The 22,903-nt window shown below is 41.1% G+C and overlaps 2 protein-coding genes and 2 non-coding genes across 6 annotated transcripts; 1 reads left to right on the forward strand and 3 right to left on the reverse strand.

The window, feature by feature from the left end:
- Nucleotides 1-1,913: 1,913 nt before the first annotated feature.
- On the reverse strand, nt 1,914-5,573 carry EEF1B2 (eukaryotic translation elongation factor 1 beta 2). Its single transcript, XM_032113929.1, has 6 exons — nt 5,393-5,573; nt 5,087-5,209; nt 3,877-4,000; nt 3,437-3,503; nt 2,610-2,735; nt 1,914-2,107 (listed from the first exon to the last, which is right to left on the reverse strand). The coding sequence occupies exons 1-6, from the start codon at nt 5,470-5,472 to the stop codon at nt 1,953-1,955; spliced, it is 675 nt and encodes a 224-aa protein (XP_031969820.1). The 5' UTR covers nt 5,473-5,573; the 3' UTR covers nt 1,914-1,952.
- Nucleotides 2,987-3,120, reverse strand: LOC116446948. Its single transcript, XR_004241458.1, has one exon. It is a non-coding gene; the product is annotated as a small nucleolar RNA SNORA41 (small nucleolar RNA).
- On the reverse strand, nt 3,577-3,656 carry LOC116446945. Its single transcript, XR_004241455.1, has one exon. It is a non-coding gene; the product is annotated as a small nucleolar RNA SNORD51 (small nucleolar RNA).
- A 468-nt stretch (nt 5,574-6,041) lies between the features above and the next one.
- Nucleotides 6,042-21,025, forward strand: NDUFS1 (NADH:ubiquinone oxidoreductase core subunit S1). Of its 3 annotated transcripts, none has more exons than XM_032113921.1 (19): nt 6,042-6,130; nt 6,605-6,672; nt 6,902-6,993; nt 8,440-8,547; nt 9,640-9,716; nt 9,809-9,890; nt 10,000-10,130; nt 10,834-11,019; nt 12,666-12,800; nt 13,174-13,288; nt 14,274-14,419; nt 14,897-15,025; nt 16,016-16,145; nt 16,639-16,799; nt 18,360-18,514; nt 19,074-19,249; nt 19,981-20,115; nt 20,303-20,375; nt 20,672-21,025. In XM_032113921.1, the coding sequence occupies exons 2-19, from the start codon at nt 6,609-6,611 to the stop codon at nt 20,761-20,763; spliced, it is 2,187 nt and encodes a 728-aa protein (XP_031969812.1). In that variant the 5' UTR covers nt 6,042-6,130; nt 6,605-6,608; the 3' UTR covers nt 20,764-21,025. The 3 variants fall into 3 exon arrangements, with proteins under 3 accessions (XP_031969812.1, XP_031969813.1, XP_031969814.1); XM_032113922.1 differs by lacking the exon at nt 6,042-6,130 and adding an exon at nt 6,244-6,342; XM_032113923.1 differs by lacking the exon at nt 6,042-6,130 and adding an exon at nt 6,465-6,489.
- The last annotated feature ends 1,878 nt before the right edge of the window (nt 21,026-22,903 follow it).

Genomic DNA, 22,903 nt, shown 5'->3' on the forward strand with positions numbered 1-22,903 from the left:
TAACATAAATATATGTGGATTAAGTGGAATTCTCTTGCCCACATGCCTACCTATTTTCTCCATGGGAAGACTGAGCTCTCTAGGTTTTTTTGTGTTTTGTTCCCGTGCAGCAACTTTCCTTTTAACATCGGGGGAAAAAACCTTGCCAAAACCCAAGACACAAAAGAAATCTCAAGAACCAAAGAGTTTGTAGAGCATGCTTAGCATAAATGTAACACACAGATCCAGTCTGGCAGGTCACATGGATAACTTAGTGTTGTATTTTAACAAAGTTACCATATATAAATCAAACGTTTTATCCACTTAGGGCTTTAATTTGAAGGCCAAGAAAGGAGTATCAAGGTAAGTAGCACATTGAATGGGAGGTCAGAAACAGTGATGGCCGACATAATAAAACCTGCATTTTTGAGGCAGAATTTTTAATAAATTTGTTTTTCTGAATATGGCATCTACCAATTTCCTGCTTGTAACAGCACCATGACAGAAGTGGTAAAACTAAGCTACAGGATTTAGCAGAAGCAACAGCTGGAGAATTACCACAGAAAGGGTACTGTTTAAGAGCTAGGTTTATGGAAGGTGGCAAGTGAGCCTGTAACAATATTCACTTTCAGATCTTTAACCGTGCTTTAAACCTCTAGCAGGCAGATTTTTTTTTCTGAGACAAATTATAAACAAAGCTCCTACATAATGTGAAGTTGGCAAACTTTTAAACAAGGAGAAAGAGGAGCTGCTGTGCCAGATAACCACACAGATGCTCTGTGAGAAAAACAACAAAAGGAGTTACTTAAGCTGCTGCTGTCAGGCTTTGACACTGGGCATGTTCATCTCAGAGACCAATGTGGCACATAAAAGGCCTCCAGTTCACGCTCACAATAAATCCTGTCAGTCCAACGCAAGGCCTAGAATTGTGAATTTGTCTAGAAGCTCCACAACTTCAACAGCTTTTTAACTTTTTATCATTCCTATGGATAGTTTTTGGGAAACAATTTATTCCTGATAGGTTCTTCAATTGTTAAAAGAAAAGGCAAAATCAATCTAGAAACCAATCTGGAGCAAACAGCTCAAACTGATGTTAATTTTGCTACTTTTTATATCCTCTATATATTTGCATTTTCATCTATTTTTTTATTGTTTCAGTCATGGTCACGGGTCAAGTCTATCACGTAAGTGAGTCAGACAGCTGCAGGGGCTGCAGCCCGTGGATCATTCCCGATCCCTGCCCGGGGCAGGCGCCGCACCGCGGGCAGCGCTGGTCTCGCAGCGCCCCGCAGAGGCACCGCCCGCACCCCGCATGGAAGCGGCTCCTCCTCAACATTAATTGCTGTTTAATAAAGACACAGAACTCGACAGAATTTCATTGCAGATGTTTCCAAACCTCAAAAAAACCCCAACCAAGAAAAAAACCCAAACAAAAAACCAACCAACCGAACAAGAAACCCCTCTGCATCACAGAACAGGTGAGAAAGAACCAGGGTAGTCTCAGGCCTTATCTTTAGAGCACTGCAGTCATTTTGGATGTAGCTTCGTCTCCCTCTCACTGGAGTTTTAACTGTCAACAAAGGCCACCCTCACGGAAGAAAAGGAATTCGTTTACCCACTAAAACATTACTTGCACTTTGACCAAGCACTGCTCTTTTCCCTTAAAACCATCCATCCAGAGAAATTACAAACATTTCCGAAGAGCAATTTCTCCACAGATGGAGCAAACAGCATTTCAGTGTTTTAAAGCCATGTTAACACTGAAGTGATGGTAAATGTAAATTTTCTGTTTTCTCCACTCATGTTCTTGGGTACTACAGTGAGGTGTCAGAGCAACCTTAAAACTCAGTTCCAGCTTCTACTTTACCCATTCAGAAAACATTACATTTGTGAGCTGGGTTACTCTAAGATTTTAATTAAGCACAGACACTGCACATTTTTTGCAACAACATTTATTCTAGATATATCAAGACTTAAATCTTATTGAAAGCAGCTACATCCATTGATTGTACATAATCTTCAAAAGCTGTTATTCTCTCTTCCAGCATATCTGTTCCAACTTTATCATCTTCAACAACGCACTGGATCTGAAGCTTTTTGATACCGTAGCCAACAGGTACTAGCTTGGCTGCAAAATAAAAAAGGCATTTAGTACTCTTTTATTGGTGGAATCTCTTAAAAACACCAATCTAAGATTGAACTGACCAAAGCAATTTTCAGGAATACATAAAAACAGCCTTTGTTCCACATTATGGACCATCTAATTAACAACCCAGCGTTCATTACAATGGACTGAAGAAGGGTTTCTTTCTGTGGACAGAAAACCAGTGATGTGGGTGGTATGGGAGTTTGTTTGCTGCATCCACAGTTGCACAGGGAGATGCAGGATAGCAGAGCTAAAGTTTTACAGCTTTCAAAACCTGTATTCAAATCTTAACCAGGGCGCTGCACTAATACACCTTTTCTGACCATATGAAGACACTGAAGTACTGTAGTATTGCAGTTCCCCCGTTTTAGCTACCTGCCTTTCAGAGATCAGCAAGCAGTGACTGCAAGTCCAACTAGTCATACACTATCCCAAGGGACTGCACTCTCTCCCTCTCCCTGCTCTGGTATTTCCCCATACTTACAAGATCCCCAGACCAAGCCATCTGCTTGAATGCTTCGAACACACTCCTCTAGTTTGGCCATGTCTGTCTCATCATCCCAAGGTTTCACATCAAGCAAGATTGATGACTTGGCAACAACAGCTGGTTCTGGGGCAAGGAAATCACCATGAAAAGGAAGGAATCTTTCAAAAACTCACTGATATACTTGCAAACTAGTTTTACGAGAGCAACTTATCCAATTTCATGAACAAGAAGCTGCTCACATAGCTGTGACAGGCCTCTGGAACCAATGTACATTTCTGAAGTACTGCAGCTGTGTACATCCCAACTTTCAATACATAGATACACTACGTTCTTGAGGAACAGTCCCATAAAAGAACACAGATTTAAGTAGCTGACAGTGTTTGTTACATAGGAAGTCCTTCTCAGAAGATCTGGGAAGGAGCTTAACGCTGTGTAACAGTTTATTTTCCACAGAGGGAATACTGCAACTGCTACAGTTCTGAACAGTTCCAGACCAGTAGCTGTGGAGTAACTTGTGCATTGCAGCAGTTTCTCTAAACTTTCACAGAAAATCCTCAAGTTATTTCCATTTATGTAGGAAGCTCAGTCTCTGGAAAGAACAAGCAGCAGGAGTGTACAAAGCACAACAAAAGGCACGTTAACATTCCCATTTGCTGTGGGAAGGCTGAGTTCACAGGCAATTCAAGTGAAGGCAATTACTCCTGTCTCATTCAGTCAAGCTGATCTATTATTACAGTTAATTAGTGTTTCCAGCCATCCTGTTCAAATGCATGAAAATTAACTCAAGCATAAAAGATTAGGAAGTTCTTGGCATGCATACATACTTTTGGACTTCTTTGATTCATACTGGGCCAGACGTTCTTCCCTCAGTTTCTTTGCTTCTTCACTTTCCTGAAGGAGAAATTTGCAGTTACAGTAAAGCACCAAACCCCCCGCATCTCCGAAGCGCTACCAAACTGACTGGCATCTACTCAGATAAAAACAAATCATCACAACTGTCAGCCGAAAGATGGTGATTTTTTGTTTTACTCATCATGTAACCAGTCAAAGTTGGATAGTTCACCCATTCCAACATATTATTTTCTAAATTTTATGGGTTTACCTTCCAAGCTTCCTATTCTGCAAAGATAAGATACACTTGAGAATTCCAAGAAGGATCTGTTATCAAAGTCAGAAATGTAAGTAACTAGGTCGAGGTGAAAATCTGCATACCTGCGTTTATTTGTAAAAAGCAATAAAAATAATACAAAAAGGTCATAAATACCTCCTCATCATCAGATCCAAAAAGGTCAATGTCATCATCATCTTTGCTATCTGTGGCCACACCTGTTGTATCCTCAACATCAGCAGGACCGTATTTTCCCAAAGCCTTCTTTACTCCTGGTAAGCTGAAAGAAAAATACAAATATTAGGAACCTACTAAAACGTCAGTACAATCACTGCCAGTTCATCAGTGCATCTACAAACGCATTTGTAATGAAAACCTTGTGCTAAAGAGTAAAAATCCAGTTGTGCTACTTGAAATCAGAACCTCCTGAAAGACAGCCCCCAATGGTCCTGACACGCCAGATGAGTTATCTGTGAATATGGGATTTGCTGTAGCTCATCAAAGCTGGTACGATCCTGCCCAACACTGCTACTCCAACTTGGCACATGGATACGAAAAGCTTTCTTACTGGAATCCTTTACCTGCACTACATTCTGTCTAGAAGGAATTACCAACTTCTTGCTCTAGAACTACTTTCACTTGTTTAAGAACTAGCAAGTGACTGAAAACACATTACTGAAAGGTAACTGCTACTTTCCTATCTTTCAGTGAACATTTTACCCTAAACCCTCACTCTCAACAGGACAAGGGACCAGAACTCCCTGAGTTTACCTTCTGCAGCTCACATATCCTAGTATCTTAGAATAAGCTCATAGTTGTATTGCTAATATGAACTGCTGTTACTGGAGCCATAAAACTGGCTTTTGATTTCAGGAACCATAAGTGGTTTCTAGAGCGGACTTTGTGAAACCACTTTAGAACCTCAGTCGCCTTCAGCATTACAAAAGCTTCGGAAGCGGACTGGAGACTGAGCCAACCATCTCTGCAGGAGTTTCCTCTGAAGAGGACTGAGGCTCAGAAAAAGCAGTGTAGCAATACTAACCCTAGCTATGCTATGCCTTTTTAGAGGCCTGCAGTCTCCATGGATGTCAATGCAGCACCTTTCACGAACACTTAAAATCACTAAAAAAAAATAGACATAGTATTTCCTTTTATATTTCCCCTTCATTCCATGTCCTTCTGTACTAAAAATCATTAATTTTGTCTTCCATAGAAGAGATCTGCCCTACTTCTGGAACTGTTTGTGTTCCAACAACACAAAATGCCACGTGGTACTACCGGAAACCAGTTTTGCTCAAACTCGAACAAACCCAACAATTTGTAGGCTAGTTTGCAGAGATGTTGCACCTTCGCAGTTTAACCATACCTCGCCTTTTGCTTTTCATACGACTTAATATGATTGTACCACCGGAGAGCATGGAACAAGTCTGCAGGCGGCGGGGCAGCGATCGCTTCGAAAACTGCTATGTCAGCCTGCGAAGGGACGTACCTGCGGAGAACATGGCAAATTAACCCCCTGCTCGCAGGAACATGTGGAGCAGCGGTGGCCGCCGAGCAGTGCCACCCGTGCAGCTGCCAGGGTGACTCAGGGCCCTTCCGCGTCCCCACCGCTTGTCCCCGCCAGGCCCGACTCACGTTCCCCGCACCCCGGAACCCTCCCGCCGCCTCTCACCCCTCGATGTAGCTCTTGTCGGCCAGGAAGTCGTTGAGGACGCGGAGGCCCGCGGCGGACTTCAGGTCCCCAAAGCCCATGGCGGCGGCGCGCGGCCCACACGCAGCGCCCGCCCCGACCGCCACCGCCGCGGGAAAGGGCCTCGTCGCGCCTGCGCCGGCATTATATACCGCCGGTATCCCTCCGCGAGACTGCGCGCAAGCGTATCCTTCCGCGAGAGCGAGCCGCGAGGTAGCTCCTCACGGCTCGGCTACTGCAGTGCAGGGCGTTTAGCGGGCGGGACACCAGAGGTGCGGGGAAGCATCGGAGTAATAAAAGCGAGGCTGCTATAAACCCTAGGAAGGTTTGCGGCGTTACAGGGGTTCTGTAACATTGTGCTGTTGCCACACCCCGCCCCGCTGGCAACAGCGGAAATTGCCGGAGTTGGGCGAAGAAAGAAGCGGAAAGGGACGGAAATTGCCGAGAGAAGGGTAGTGCGTGTGACGGCGGCCGAAAAGGCTGTGGGCTAGTGGCGGAAAGTGCTCCTGTCATCGTTCGCCGACTACTTGCCGGAAATACCCGAAGCGGTTCGCTGCGGAGGTTCCCGAGCGTGGACTGCCCTCTCCGGAGATTGCCGAAGAAGGCTCCGGAGATTGCCGAAGGTGGCTGAGGGCAGCGGCGGAAAGGCCCGAGGCCGCCGCCATAAAGGCCGAGGCGGAGCGCAGCCGTCCCGCGGCGCCGCCGCCCGTCCCGCGCCAGGTAACGGCGGTGCCGCTGCGGCGCGGGCTCGGTGGGCGCGGTGCCGCCGCTCCGGGCGCCGCCGCTCCCGGTGTCCTTGACGGGCCGGGGGCTGCCCAGCAGGCAGCGGCGCCTCCAAGGTGACCCGCACGTCGTGTAGCGCTGTTGCCGGTCGTGCCCTCGGCCGCGGGGACGACAGCACCGGGCCCGCCGCCGCCGAGCTGCGCCGTCGGGTCCGTGGGGGAGCGGGGTAGGGGCCGGCGCTCCGCTGCAGGCGGAGAGGCCGCTCGGTGACGTTCCTATGCGTGTGTATAAATTGCTAAAGAACCATATCTTGTGTCTGAAGGCGGTAACTCGGTCTCCCATAAGCGTACATACAGGTGTATATACGTGCTCCTTTCCAACTGCTGTAGAAGTTTTTACTCTGCCTGTTTAAAACTTGTCAGCAGACATTCAAACTAATAACAACAGTGCCGTTTTCTCTCTTTACTAAAGCACCATGCTTCGACTGCTTGCTGTCCCCAGGACCTTAGCTGGGGTCACCCAGTCCTCCAGAGTATGTGGTAAGTGTAGTTTATACCTGGGTCTGTGGTGATAAACTTATGTGCAGTTTATTTATTGAAGGGCACGTGTGCATGCTTGGTTTGCAGGCTAAGGGATTCTGTGTTGCACTGTTTGTAGAACTGGGGTTCTATCAGCACTGTGTAACTAAAATCAGGAGTGTGGGGTCTGATGGTTTGCATCTAGCAGTAAGTGAAAGTTGTTTTTGTTTTCTTTTTCCGTGTCCTTCAGGACGTACAACTGCAACAGCAGCCAGCAACCAAATAGAGGTGTTTGTGGATGGCCATCCTGTATTGGTGAACCCGGGAACCACAGTACTGCAGGTGTGGGGAATGGCATTCTGAATTTTCTGGGACTTCCTATCTTACTTCTTGGCAGCATGTTCTATTCCACACAGCAGAAACCTGCCCACCTTTACATTGTTTCTTGCAATTCTTTAGGGGTGTTTTAACTGACTGTGATGCAACTTCATGTGACAGAAATCCTTGGAGGAATTCAGTGTATGAAAAAGAAAAATACACTATGGTTGCCTGAAAGAAGATGCATGCAGCATCAATCCCAGCTACAAAAATTTATGCAATGCAATAACAGACTTTGATAAATTCTGGTTGAACTTCTGTCTCTGAACAATAAGTGACCTCGTAGTCTTTCAGAACCCGTAAATTTTGTAAAGTCTTGTTACAGCGTGTCTTGGTTAAATGAGGGATTGTCTCCTTTTAGTTATTAGCTGTTACAATTCAGAGTGCTCATCCTTAGCTGCTTTTATTATTCTTAGTGTGGGAAGAAAGGGAATCTGGATCTCCCAGCCTGTACTGAGCATTGTTGCCTTTCAGGCTTAAGTGTCAAGTAAAGCTTCTTTTTAAGGAGCCATTAAATGGGGATGTGTATAGTGAGTTAGAATATTAAAGTACATAATTTATTTCAATATGTAGCCTTTGTTCTTTGGATACACGTTCCTAATTTATTTAGGCATTAGAATGCCCCCAGCGGGAACCTAGTGTAAATTTTTCTTAAGTGCTATTTTTTCAAATTAGCTTTTCAGGTTTGCTGACATGGTTCTTTTTGCTTTTGGTAGAAATTGTCAGAAAAATTAGATCTTGTTAGAGGGCTTTTTTATTAAAGTTGGTGGTATTTCTTCTGGCAGGCATAGCTGTTACGCTGTAACATAGATCCCGTAAACCCCCATCAGCTGTGGGGGTTTTATGCAGGAAAGGCTGTCTTCATCTGTTCTCTGCAAGTTTGTTGGCTCTGTCCTCCTGTCTCCTCTTCTGTCATGTTGTCATTGAGTTTGGGGTCTGCTGAAGTTGAAGATTGACTCTACTGGAGTACCTTTATACAGAGTGTCAGTGTTGCTGAATTATCTGAAATCATTATGCCTGTTGTTGCTCTCTTTATGTTTTTCAGTTTTTGCTTTGATGCACTTTTCTTTAAAGAGTGTTTGTGTTCTTAAAAAAGTTATTTATATTGTTAGTGCCCTGTTACAGAGAACTGTCTCTATTATTGGAGGAAAGAATGAAAGAGGGGTCAGTTCTCATTTCCTCAATCATTTACAAAGGTTAGAGAAACTGTATTTGTAATTGATATCTTGGCATTTTTTTGCTTTGTCACAATTTTTTATTTATGGTCACTTCTTAAGATGGAAGGTCAAATGCACTCTATTCTTGAGCACTGACAATATTACTCTTTGAAAAGCTGCTTAGTGTTTTCTGAGGTGGAGCTGGAAAGTCTAACTAAGATTTAATTCTCCTTTGTTTCTTATTTTTTTATAGGCCTGTGAAAAGGCTGGAGTTCAGATACCTCGTTTTTGTTACCATGATCGTCTCTCTGTTGCTGGGAACTGTAGGATGTGTCTTGTGGAAATAGAGAAAGCTCCAAAGGTATTGTTTGTGTTTCGTAGGAATTGCAATATGGAATTCAATAGGAATTTTTTTCTGTGCTTGGTCCTAGTTTAAATCTTGTAAATAATTGTTGTCATTTAGCTGCTCAGAGCATTTTTTTTTCATCTCCCTGCTGGACAGCAGGGATTGCCTATGGGTCAGAGTCAGTTCTCAGGTTATTATGGATTATCTTGCTCTTGGATATGAGCATTTGATAGCTGTGTGTTTGCAGTTAGATGCATTTTATGCTTTGTAGTTCAAGCTTCAGCCATGCATTTTCAGCTGATACTACATAAATAATAAACTTCAGATACTGTATGAATTTAGCTGTAGGATAACCATCTGCATTCTAAGTAAAGATTGCAGTTAGTAGTTTCTATTTTAATGCATTCATATCTCTTGGGAAATAGTAGTTGGTTTCAGGAGTGAACACTGTCTTCAGCAGTACTAAGAAATCTATGCACTTTCTTTTGAAGTTCAGTCTTGGATTACACGTTTATACTCACACATAAAATTCTTTAGGTCACCCCAACTTTAATTCCATAGTTTGAGCTTTGGGTCTCTGGAAATGTTGGGTTATCACTAAAGGTGGAAGTCACAATGGGATTGAAAAGTAAGAGGGATTTGCTTACTGAGCAGGCATTCTTGTTCATCTTGCAGTAATCTCGAGAAGAATTTTATTCCAAGACTTTATACAGGCTTTGTGCAAATAAATGTCTTGTAAATTATTCACACTCTGAACTTCAGTTCTAGAGGTTTTCCAGATGTCTGCTGAAGCTCTTTGATTTGCCTTGTACCTGTTACAACTGACATTCTTAATGCTGTAACTGCTTGAATTGGGACCGGAAATGGTAGAATTTTTAACGTTAAATAAATCATAACTAATTTAACCTTTTTATATAGCAGATTATTACTAAATATGGCTTCTAGCGACTTTATCAGTTAGACTATTTTTTTCCCTTGCAGACCTCTTTATTTCTATTTATTTATAACGGATACCTACGTTAGAATTACGGGGGAGGGAGTGGGGGTTTGTGCCCATGCTGAGAAGAAATATATTGTATTCATGCTTGCTTTTTATGGTGATTGCAGCCAGTTGCTGCTTGTGCCATGCCAGTTATGAAGGGCTGGAATATACTGACAAACTCTGAGAAGTCCAGGAAAGCAAGGTACCTTTCTTTTAGCCTCCTTTGGCTGATTAGTTGTACTATCTGCTAAATGGTGTTAAGTTGACATTAACTTCATTCTCTGAACCTAACAGAGAGGGTGTAATGGAGTTTCTGCTGGCAAATCACCCATTGGACTGTCCTATCTGTGATCAGGGTGGAGAATGTGATCTACAGGTACAACATCCAATTAAATTGTGTAGACTTATGTATAATTCTTTTGTCTTAGATGAAATTGTGCATATCCGGCAGCCTGGATATGTGTGTGTTCTGTTGTCTGTTCTAGGACCAATCAATGATGTTTGGCAGTGACAGGAGCAGATTTAGAGAGGGCAAACGTGCTGTGGAGGACAAGAACATTGGCCCGTTAGTCAAAACCATCATGACTCGGTGTATACAGTGCACTCGATGCATCAGGTAACGTTTACTTTTCACTGAGGAGAGTACTGAGCAGGCGTATTTGTGTCAGTTTGTTACTAGTGAAAGCAGCCCCATGAGGGGTAGTCAGTTTTTAAAAACTTTCTTTTCTGATTGTACTTAAAATTTTTATTTCTGTTAGTGACTGATAGCTGGTTTCCTGGAGCTACCAGACAGGAAATAGAAAGATGGCCAATACATGAAAGTGAAATCAGAGTTCTGCAGGGCAGAACTGGTCCCATGGTGTTGGTGCCAGAATGGATATATGACTTCCTCAGCCACAGCTGTAAGATCTGTTTATTTTTGATAGCCTCTGGTAGCTATATTTGTGCTGTTCTGTAGTCCTGAGATGCAGTAGCAGCCAACTTGAGCCAGATGGAAAAGAATACAATGTACCCAACTAGTTCTAGAAAGAACTTGTTAGTTAGGACTGATCTTGGACTCAGTTTGTGTAATACAGTGAGTATGGAACTGTTCTGTTTTTTGATGTAACTCCCCCTAATTTTTGTAGCCCTTTCTGAATGAAATTCTGCAGATGCTCCTGCATGTGATGGCACTGACTAATGCATCTAAACAATTGTTTTCTTCTTTCAGGTGTATGAATTAATGTTTTATCTTAAGAAAATGAGATGAGGGCTGAAAAATGTTCTGTGTTGCAGTTGTACATTCCAGATATGTTTCTCCTCCTTTGTGCATCTACCAGGTTTGCCAGTGAGGTTGCAGGGGTAGATGACTTGGGAACAACCGGAAGAGGAAATGATATGCAAGTTGGTACTTACGTTGAAAAAATGTTTATGTCTGAGTTATCAGGAAATATTATTGACATCTGCCCAGTTGGTGCTCTTACCTCCAAGCCATATGCTTTTACTGCACGCCCATGGGAGACGAGGTAGGTGTCTTAACTCATACTGAAGACACAGCTTTCTCTGTGTCTTACACCTTATCTTAGAATATGTCCATCTGTGATACCAAGGGTTTTCTCTGATTTTTATTTTCTGCATTTTTGTGGTAGACTTTTCCATAGACTGAATCTAACACAAATTCTGTTACTTACAGCTTATTTAAAAAAGGAAGAATGTTATAGCTTATAGACTGTTCTTCCTTTTTTTTTACCCTTAAATGTTTTTGACTTGTAGGTTGTGCTGATTGCTTAGTAAAAGATGTGTATAAAGGAAAATACAAATTCATTAACTGAGTAATTGTTGAAGATACTATTTAAACTATCTTGTGAAACTAAGCTGTCCAGCCTCAGAGCAGATCTCCGTGCGATTTTCTTAAGTAGCTGTTTAACCCTAAACAAGACCTGAAAACACATTCAGGAGACAGAATCACAGAATGTTAAGGGTTGGAATGGATCTTGAAAATCATAGAATCCCAACTACCCCTGCCATGCACAGGGACACCTCCCACTAGACCAGGTTGCTCACGACTTTATCCAGCCTGGCCTCGAACATAGGGGCATGCTGGTTTGAGCATCCCAAGGACATTCCAAATCCTCAGGAGCTATTGCAATGAGTCTGGAGGAGCAGGGGAAGGCGGAGGGAGGAAGGTGTGTCTCCCCACAGATCGGCTCTCCGAGAAGGTGGAGGGTGTAATTACCAACAGTGTCCGCTGGAGGGCTCCCGAAGCTCGGAGCCGGCAGCGATGCTGAGCGCAAGCACCGGATCAGACTCTGGACCGGCAATTCTGTCCTGTCATGAACCTGTGTAGCACACTATGACGGGATGACATCCTTAACCCACCTTCCAGAGATGGTAAAGAGCAAACAGGGAACGTATCCAGCCAGCAAGGTGTTACATAACACAGCTCTGAGAACGTGTGCAGCAACTCCGAGACTAGCGCCCGTTAAACTAATACAATGAATACTTGTAACAAAGTCGTTTTCACACACTCTGGTCAGATCTGTTGTTATCTCAACTCTTCATGCCCCCACTGGGTGCTTAAAAGGACTGTTGTGACTTAATTCAGCAGGCAGCTAAACACCACATAGCCACTTGCTCACTTCAGTCCCCCATGGAGAATGGGAGAGAAAATTGGGGAGGAAAAAGATAAAATTTATGGGCTGAAATAAACACAGTTTAGTAGACAGAAAAATAAAATTATAATGATGATAAAAGAATTAGTATATGCAAAGCAAGTGATGCACACTGCAGCTGCCCGGCCAGTCCTGGAGCAGCAGCCCCCAGCCAGCTTTCCCCCTAGTTCATGTGCTGAGCTTGCTGCTGTGTGGTGCAGAACATCCCTTTGGCCCGTTGGGGTCAGCTGTCCTGCCTGTGTTCCCCCAGCCTCTTGTGCCCCCGAGCCTCCTTGCTGGTGGGACTGGGTGAGAAGCTGAGAAGTCCTTAATGTGGTGTAAATGTTGCTTAGCAACAACTAGAACATCCCTGTGTTATCACACTATTCTCACCCTAAATCCAAAATACAGCACTATACCAGTTACTAGGAAGAAAATTAACTCTATTCAGGCCAAAAATAAGACACTGTTGCTACTTATATATGAAAGACTGAAAATGGTTTATTTGTTCTTCTAAACAGGAAGGTAGAGTCAATTGATGTGCTTGATGCAGTTGGAAGCAACATCGTAGTGAGCACAAGAACTGGAGAAGTGATGAGAATTTTGCCAAGGCTGCATGAAGATATCAATGAGGAATGGATATCTGACAAAACAAGGTGTGTGGATGTGGTTGTACCTACATCTTTATACATGCATTAAAGGCACACTTTGCAGAACGAGAAATGTGCACAGTAGCACTGACTTTGGGATTCAACTCTTAGTATTGTAAAGCTACAGTGAAAAAAAATAATTGGTAAAATGTTTTTTAATTCTATAATTGAAGTTGCTGAGTTTTCTAATGTTCTGATTTTTGTACCTTATTTTCACAGTAACTTACTTGTATTACTGGTTGCTTTGTGTGTTTTTGAGAAGAAAAACTTTCGGGGGAAATATTTCTCTTTTCTAAAAGCTTGCAATTAGAAAACTCACTGAATTATACACAATTATCTTTATCTTTGTTCTTTTATAATATTCTTGTTGTTCATTTAGGTTTGCTTATGATGGTCTGAAGCGTCAGAGACTTACTCAGCCAATGATCAAAAATGAGAAAGGAGTGTTTGTTTATGCCTCATGGGAGGATGTTTTAGCTCGTGTTGCTGGTGTGGTAAGAACGGTTTTCAATAGAAGTAGTCTAAAATTAATTTCTAAAGCTGGATGTATTACAAATATTAATATCAAATGGGTTATATCAAAAAAGCTTTTCTCTTTAAGGTTAGAGGGGAACATTTGCTAATCCATTGTGTTTCCTCATAAATTTCTCATTTTTACTAATACTTCCTGTTTCATGGATTGGACCTTTTAAAGAACTTTTGCTTTCATTTGGAGCGTTGGGAGAGAAATTACTTTTATTCAAATAGGAAAGTAAACTGTTTCTTCAGAAATTTAGGAGGAAGCAATTTTCCCGAATACTCTGATCTATCTGAAGACATCTTTAAATTTATTTAAACTGTTCTATCACCACTTTTGCCATCAAAGACATTAAATCTGTATTACTTATATCTGAATTGTGCTTTCTCAGTGCTTTCTCTGTGCGGTGATTGATTCTGCAGCTCAAATGAAGTGCTGCATGACTGCTCTGGATTTTGATTAAAAATTTTATGTGGGTGAAGTAGAATTGAATAACTGTAATTGAACTTTCCTCAAGGATGTTTTTGCCCATACTACAGTAGCAGGGTTTGTTACAAAAACTCTTGCTTCTCAGATAATGCCTTTGACTTAAGTTTACTACCAGAGCTTGTGTTAGGGAACTTTGTATTCTGTCTGCACTGTGGCTTTCTTAAAATAAAAGCATTCACCAACCTTCCTCTCTCACCATACCAAATGAGAATTAGCTACATCTGAGTGATGACTCAAGTAGGAGAGACCTGCATAGAATACAGAGAGCTCCTCTTTCCTTATCATGAGTTCTGAAGGAGCTGGAGTTGCTGCCTGGCAGGAATCAGACACCACTGATCCATTTGTGCTACTCCAGGCCAGTGGTTGCACTGCTGGCTTTGGCACACCTTAATATGACAAGTATTTACCTGGGCCAAATGGGAATTTATTTCAGTGGTTTCTTTTGTTTGTGTTTATACTTCCTTTCTCTCCAGCTCCAGGCAGTTGACGGTAAGGAAGTAGCAGCAGTTGTAGGAGGGCTGGTGGATGCAGAAGCACTAATAGCTCTGAAAGACCTACTGAATAGAGTGAATTGCGATACACTCTGCACTGAAGAGATCTTCCCTACTGCTGGAGCTGGGTAAGAGGACAGGCAATGTCTGTCTGTAATTAGTATGTTAATAAATTTTCCAGTCTGCAGATCATCTCATGGCAATATTCTGAAATTAGCAGGGATAACAATTGCTGATGCAGTGTTTATTTGAATTTACAATACTCACATATAGAGAGTATTTATGGATTGTGAGTTGATGCATAGTTGATCTCTACTCCAGCAAGGGTTGCATGCTTTACCCCCATGTTGTACTGCATGTATGGCTGCTGCAGTTTACCAGTGAGTTACTGAAAACCAGTTACTCTCTTGTGAGCTGGATAAGTTGGTCTATTTCTATTTGTGGTGTGAAAACTTTAGTACAGTTATGATTAGTAATTTGGATTGAGAAATCTCTTCTTTCTCTTTCTTTCCCCAAGATGAAAAAGTATTTTGAGCATCTACAATCTTTACCATTCCTTCCCTCTACTGAATTTTCATCCTCTTTCTTACATCTTTTTGTTATAGCACGGATTTGCGCTCTAACTACCTGCTGAATACTAAGATTGCTGGGGTGGAGGAGGCAGATGTCCTCCTTCTGGTTGGCACCAATCCACGCTTTGAGGCACCGCTTTTTAATGCTAGAATTCGAAAGAGGTTTGTATTCCTTGGTGGCGAATAAGCATGTGAATCCATCTGGATTTGATAGAATGCTTGGTTGGAGCTGCAGGCAGTAACTTCAGAGCATTCATTCAGATGGGATCACTGGATTTAGTTCACCTTTTAGTAATGGGAATGGTTATTTATGTGTGGAAAAAGGGTAGTACCCTATAGTGTAGAGCTAGTTCATTCTCAATTTGACATTTTACATTAAGTTCATCTACTCAGACATTATTCCTTTGTTACATTACACAGACACCTCAGATTCTCTGTTTTATAGAAGTCTGTTGAAGCATATTCCTTGCAGATTGATTTTTCAGCATCGGTTTACTGCTTCTTGTATTGTAACAAATCAGATGTGCTGAGTTTAGAAGCAGTCATTCAAGTTTAACATTTTCTTTGCCAAGTAGTGTGGCTTGCCCAAACTTTTGAACATAGCTAATTCAATTTTAATAACATATGTCAGTATGAGGCAAGTGAGGTCTATAAAAGCCCTGTCCTTCTTAATGCTAGGATAATGTAATTTTAAACAGTAATGATGTTGAAATTTTGAGAGGAGAAAATGCAGTGAGGCTTTTGAATGTATATGTTTCATGTATTTTTATAAGTCTGTGCCATGAGAAGCTGCAGAAAAGAAAAAATGGCTAATCAGCTAGCTAAATTTTTCTGTGTTTATCTAAGAAATAAGTGGATTTCTAAAACTGAATTGGCAGAAGTTTGAGGGGAGGAGGGAATTGAGTTGTGAAGTTGTCATAAGGTGTGTTGCTGTGCTGTTTCTGGAACATATCTAGAGAAATAATCCTAAAAAACCTTTAGGCTTGCTTAAGTCAGAATAAAAGCTAAACTGCATGTTAAGAAAACAGTGAATGCCATTTAAATTCCTTTGCAATCCTATTTTAAGTTACTGCTGAAGTTACAATTAGTGGCTTTGGTTGGGTAAAACTCTGTATTTTTAAAATTTTTATAAAATGTTTGCTGTCTTTTCAGCTGGCTTCACAATGACTTGCAGGTGGCCCTTGTCGGCTCTCCTGTGAATTTGACCTACACTTATGAACATCTAGGAGACTCCCCACAGATACTTCAGGACATTGCTTCTGGCAAACATGCCTTCTCCAAGGTACACAGAACTTAAGAGTGTGACTGTTAAATTCCACAGATTTATTCCACAGTAATAATCTGAATTCCCCAGAGACAGATTTGAAGAAAAGTACCATATTGTAGATGGGATTATGTGCTTTTAATCAAATGCAGAGATGAGGTAATGATTAGTGTGCACCAAATATGTATAAACTGTGTAATACATTCAGGTGTGCAAAACTGTGCAGTGCAGGAAACTCCTGGAATAGTTCTTGACATAAAACAGGCTGTTTAAGGCGTTGCTGTTTCTACTTAAATGTGTGGTTATCGAGTGCACAGTTCTGTGTTTACAAGGTAGTTTCCTGCTTTACAGCAGTTTCTCTTGGCTTTATCTCTAAATGAAACAATGACCATTTTGGAACTGTAGATTTGCATGGAAGAGTTATGGAGAAATTTTGGGATTTATTACATTTTCTGTATCAAGAATTGTCTTCATAGCTGTGGAATGAATTTCTGGTTCTTGACTTGCATAGGTCCTCGACCATGCCAAAAAGCCGATGGTGGTGGTGGGAAGCGCAGCCCTGCAGCGCAGTGACGGAGCCGCCATCCATGCTGCTGTTTCCACCATTGCACAGAATGCCAGGGCCAAGAGTGGTGCTGATGCTGATTGGAAAGTCATGAACATCCTACACAGGTTTGCTTTAAAATTTTTTTGGGAGTAGCTTGCTTGCACGTTGGACTACACGGGTTACCACAATGTATGTGTACAGATTGCTTTGTATACACACAAGCAACTTAATGGGTTAAAACCTGTTGGGGATATACAAACCTGAAGTACAAGCTAGCAAAATCTTCTTAATAAAAATGGATTCCTTGACCTGGCAAACTTTTCAGGCTCTCCATGAGATTTTGTTAATTTATTATATTCAAATGTAGAATTTAAGGTTTCGATTTAGGCATAGATTACAAGAGAGTTTAAAAACATCTACCACAGTGCTCAGTAGGATGCACAGCAGACCAGTGTCACTTGCTAAATGACTGCATTTTATCTAGAGGAAGAAAAACAAAATGGCAAGCATATTTAAATAATATGGTTTGTTTGTTTTTTTTAACATTCCTTTTACTGTGCAGCTTCTCAACTGAATAGTTAATAGAAAAGCTTCAAAGATTTTCATCTGAGGGTTTTTAATCTTAGCTATTCAGTTTATCAGGCTATTACTCCTTTAAATAGACAAGCGTCTCTTGGACAATCCTCCACCACTCCCTTTCTAAAATTCTGACTGTCAAATTGACCATCTCTGTAAAGGAAAAATTATTTCAACAAATGTAATGGCACTCTGTTCCGGAGACTCAACAAATTTCTTCTGCCAAAAGCGGCTTCATTGATGTTAAACTAGTATAGTTAGAGCAGAGCTTGGTCCTCTGAAGGAAACTTAAATATAACATTCTGCTGCTGAAACTGAAATACTTAGTACCAAAACACTGATGAGTTAAAGAACACTCATGATACAAGTGTGGTTTGGCAGTCTTTCATATTGACTTCTGTACTTATGGTGCACCATCCGTTCTACCTTAAGTGTAAAAAGCAGCTTAACTTATTGAAACCTCTGTGTCTGTGTCAGACAAAATGAGTTACATTGGAAGACTGTACTCTAGAGAGAATCTTTTTTCTTTTAAATAAGACTGGCACCTGATTATGGAGGATTATGCAAAACTGTTGCTTTGGAAAAGGAAGACTGCCAGAAAATGAGAACGATTATTTCATTATTTTAAAAGTATTTTTATGTGTGAATAAATGAATAGTGATGAAATAGTGGTCTTAAGTCTTTGATGATTTTGAGTAGTGATGGCCCAAGAGCTGGTCTTCCATCTTCCATGTGAGTGCCCTGAATTAAAGGCCTGATGAGTTCCATTCGTAGCTCAAATGTCACCTGGAGCATCAAGCTTCACCAGTAAGCTGCCTGCTGCTAGGTCCTGACTTTCAACGTGCACCTTTATTCTTGCTCTCCCATCTTAAATAGGTGACATTGCCTGTGAAAACCTTAAATGGTGTCAGGTTGTCAAAATGCAGAACTAACTTGATACTCTGTCAAAAATTTCAGCTGCCTTTAAGCTTCATGTTTGTCTTGTTACTGCTAGGAACCTCTTTACATCCCTTCAAAATATTTAGTCAGAAAAAGAAGTTAGGTCTGTTCTGATGGGAGAGGGAGAATTCTGACGTAACTTAAAAGTCACGATGTATTTGTTCCTACAGGGTTGCAAGTCAAGTAGCTGCTTTGGACCTGGGTTTCAAACCAGGAGTCGAGGCAATTAGGAAAAATCCTCCCAAAGTATTGTATCTCTTGGGAGCAGATTCGGGTTGTGTAACACGTCAAGACTTGCCAAAGGACTGTTTTATCATCTATCAAGGTAATTAGTACATGTAAATTAAGAAGTGTTGGAGAAAAGCATAAACAGTGGCATAAAACCCTTTGAGGAATTTCAGCCTTTGTTTTCTGCCAAGAAGTGGAACTTCTAACACATAACTGAGATACTGGTTACCTATTTCTTAGGTAAAGATGGGAAACAGTTGATGAGTAATAAGGGAATATAAACCAGTATAGGTCTTCAGAAATATAGCTTCAGACCTGGCAGACAAAACAGCTTTAGTTTCCAGCTGTTCTATCATACCAAAACATGATCTTAATCTAACAATACTTGTTCCAAGAACCTCCCAAATCTGAGTGACTATAGAGACTGAAGTACCATTTACTCCTCCTTGTAGTCCATTCATTCTCCCCAATGTGTTAGGCAAGTAAGACCTCAGAGCAGTCAGCCTAACAGTCTTCAGATTACTGGCTGAGCAAAACTTAGAAAATCCTTTTTTTCTGGGAACACAGAAATTCTGTGTTAGTAAAGCATTTCTTTTTATTTTGACTTACTTATGTCTCATGTGTTTGTGTACTGTTTCTTCTTCCCATGTATTTAGGGCACCATGGGGATGTGGGAGCTCCCATGGCTGATGTTATTCTCCCAGGAGCAGCATACACAGAGAAGGCAGCCACATATGTAAATACTGAAGGTCGGGCCCAGCAGACAAGAGTAGCAGTAACACCTCCCGGGATGGCGAGGGAAGACTGGAAAATTATTAGGGCTGTCTCTGAGGTACTGTTGCTGTTTTAAGTTGCTTCTAATAAAAATACAGTGAGAGGTTAAGTTCCTTTTTCTAAACACTTTCCAATGTAAAAAAAAGGTAGATTTTCAGGGAAACACATAGTTTTAAGAAGTAATGTTTTGTATTGAATCCTGTGTTAATTCTGTGAGTTAAATCATATTGTTTCCCTTTTGAGGATTGCGCTATTATTGTGGCTGCTGTATGTTGTTGGAATGCATAATGGGAAAGCTCTGCAAATTTTGCAGGTCTTTGTGAAGTGCTTTAGAGGAAGCTGCTGGGAGCATGCAGTTTCTTGTTTTTTAGAAAGAAAACAGCATAGACTCTTGAGGCCAGGATCTGGTGTCATTAGATGAGGTCAGATACGTGCTCGCTACTCACAGGGAACAAGATGCATTGATAATTGCATCGACTTTTATCACCTTTGGTGGTAAACTAAGGAAAATGCAAGTATGGAAGGAGAAAAGTACTTCTTTTCTTTTTATCCTGTGTATAGCAAACAGGACAGCCTGGTTTTTAACATGGGGAAGTGTTGACTATGTAGGCATCAGAAGTGCAACAGAACACTGTGACTTTGCTTCAGTTTGTGCATTCTAACTGCCTGTGTTTTCAGGAGTGTAGGCTTTTCCCCACTTTACCTTAGGGATGTTAATGGATTGGTAATCTAAACCACTATGAATTAAATCCCTAGAATTGATGGCATTTCCTTCTGTGAATCTCTTAGTTGGCTGGTTTGACCTTGCCTTATGAGAACCTTGATCAAATACGGAAGCGTTTAGAAGAAGTATCACCCAACCTGGTTCGATATGATGATGTGGAAGAAGCTAACTACTTCATCCAGGCAAATGAATTGGCAAAGGTAAACAAAACTGAAGCATCTTGGCATGATTTAGTGCTGTTATATAGCATAATGCTTTTTAAAAAAAATCTTGACATGTAGTATGAGAAGCATTTTTGACACGCACTGAATGCAGAATTCGCGAAACAAATGCTTTGGTAACAAGTTCCTATCATAAAGGTGACTTTCTTTTCCTTTCTTACCACAGTTAGCGAAGCAACAGCTTCTTGCTGATCCTCTTGTTCCACCTCAGCTCACAATAAAAGACTTTTATATGACAGGTATGTATAGTGTGGGTATGTATAGTGTGGGCTTTCCTTTCTGAAATCAGCAGAACATTTTACTTAGCTTTACAGTAAGGTTCTTACGATTAATTTAAAGCTTTCTGCTAAGATACACAAGATTTGAGTCTTTGGAAGAAACAAAATTTTTCAGTAAAATTATTTGGAATTTACATAAAGCACAGACTGTATTTTCAACTAAGTGATTTTATTTATCCTCTTTGTATCCAGTCTTGTACTAAATTTATTTTGTATTGTGTCTGTGCACTGACATGTTTGGATTTCTTTTTTTACAGATTCTATCAGTAGAGCATCACAGACAATGGCCAAGTGTGTGAAAGCTGTTGTTGAAGGTGCTCATGCAGTAGAAGAGCCCTCCATCTGCTAGAGACTAATCAGACTGCCACCACCTCCATCTAAGTTTTTGTTGCAGTTAACTGCTGTGACTGATACTTTTTTTTCAAAATCTATTTGACAGGCTGTTGTATTTTTTTTCCTTCCTTCATTCACATTTTCATCACTTCAAATAGCCCCATCATACTACAGGACTATTTCTGTGTCTGAGGGAACATGCAGCACTCAACTTACTGTACCCAGAGGCAGGGTACATTATGATTGTATACAAATAAATTATAATACCAAGCCACCTATTACCTGTGTAATTCATGTAGCTCGTGCTTCTTCCATGAAAAGAATTCAGTAAGCAACTCAGACTCAGTAAATCTTGGTTTTCTAGGAAGGAGTGTACACGACAAAAATACTAGATAGTAACTTTCTTCTAGGGTATCCAGGTATCTTAATTTTAAACCCTGGTCAGAATGTGAACGTGCTATTTTTGTAATGCACTTTTAAAGGAAGTTGTCCCTCATACCTGGTTTATGCCAATGTTCAGGCCTATCTCTGCTCTGGATATTTGTATGTTTCTTCATTTACTTTCAGTTGAGACTGCTCTTGGAGAAAATACAAATAATTTTGATGTTGTGGGGGAAAAAAGCAGTCTTCACACAGCTTCCTCATACTGAACTGCTCTAAAAATTAGCAGAAAGACAAAAAGCCTTTATACCAGTTCAAATACAGAAAAAAATCTCAGTTTCTTTGTGCATTGATCTTTATATAACAAAGTGGGGGAAGGGGTTGTGTGTGGTACTTTTTGATTGGGTGGTTGGGGGTTTTTTTATGCTTTAGAGTAACTTCAGACCAGTAACTTTCTCCCTCTGTGTTATGCTGGTTTATGTAAGTTTGGAAGAAGGATAACTTCCTCTTCAACTGGCTACTGAAGTTCAGTGTAATTCTTCCAAGAATTGTGAAAATGAGAACAGTATCATAAAGCCATCACTTCCAATTCTATTATTAAAAAAAAAAAAGTGTTAATTTTGCATGAGGAAAAGCTACACTTTTTACCATAGAGTAATACTGAATGCATGGGGGTGCTGCTGTAGAAGTCTTAGTTTTATAAAATTCCTTTTTTCTTCCATGCTTAGAATTTTTCAGTGACAAACAAGTAACTTTTAAAAAAATTGTTTTCCTCTGGCCCAGGGAGAAAACTCTTCCTGGTTATCCTGGTGTATGACGGTGTCCTTACATGAGCTAGGTCTTAAATGTTGGGCATGGCTTTACTCAGCCTGCCAACTCCAGTTACCAACAGGGACGGGGTCAGTTCTCGTGGTGGTACAGAAAGGGCAACTGTTCATTTTATTCAGATACTGCCATGCATGTTAGTGAGGCAGCAAGAGAGACTGCAGTCTGGTTTTAATGAGGCAGTTCACAGGACCAAGTAGAGCATGAAACCTTCCTTGTGGAATGTTACTTCTTTAGGAGGAACAGGGGTTTATTGGCACATGGCAGAAGAAAAATGTATATGACATCTGCCAAAATGTTTAAGAAGAAAGGGTGTAGCTGAATCCTGTATTCAGAAAAACGTTTGGTTCTCAGGCTCCTACGATGAAAACCCTTTTTCACCCCCTTTGTCCCCATGGTGTACAAACATAGAGGAGTAACCTCAGCTGTGCAACAAGTCAGTTACCACTTCAGAACTTTTAACGGTTCAAAAGCTTTAGATTTTTTTTTCCCCTTAAATATTGTAGCATTACTTTGGGAGCTTTGAAATGCTTTTTGATTTTTGTGAAAGCTCTATGTCCTTCAATTAGTATGTATAGTAGATTCTTGTTTCTATTCAAAAACTGTCCAGCCTTTAGCAAGAAGGGAAAGAAGTACATGTGGTGTTCTCTGTCCTGTTTCTACTCTATTTCCCACCTAACTAGTCACCAAGTACAGACTGACTCAGCCAAACTTGGTAATAGCAACAAGGCTCTATAAATTTGACAGTTGGAAACTAGATAGTAAAGAGAAATCTAAATTAGCATTCTTATCCACTGCGTTTAGAGTGTAGCCCTTCCCTTATCTCTTCTGTTTGCTCTGGTGGCTGGACAGCTGGTACACATGAAGGCTTTCACCCAGCTAGAGACAAAAGGATAATAGGGGTCTGCAAAGGCAGGGAAGTGGCATAGGTTGGGCAAAATACTGGAACA

The sequence above is a fragment of the Corvus moneduloides genome, chromosome 7 (assembly GCF_009650955.1).
Source record: "Corvus moneduloides isolate bCorMon1 chromosome 7, bCorMon1.pri, whole genome shotgun sequence".
Taxonomy (NCBI): domain Eukaryota; kingdom Metazoa; phylum Chordata; class Aves; order Passeriformes; family Corvidae; genus Corvus; species Corvus moneduloides.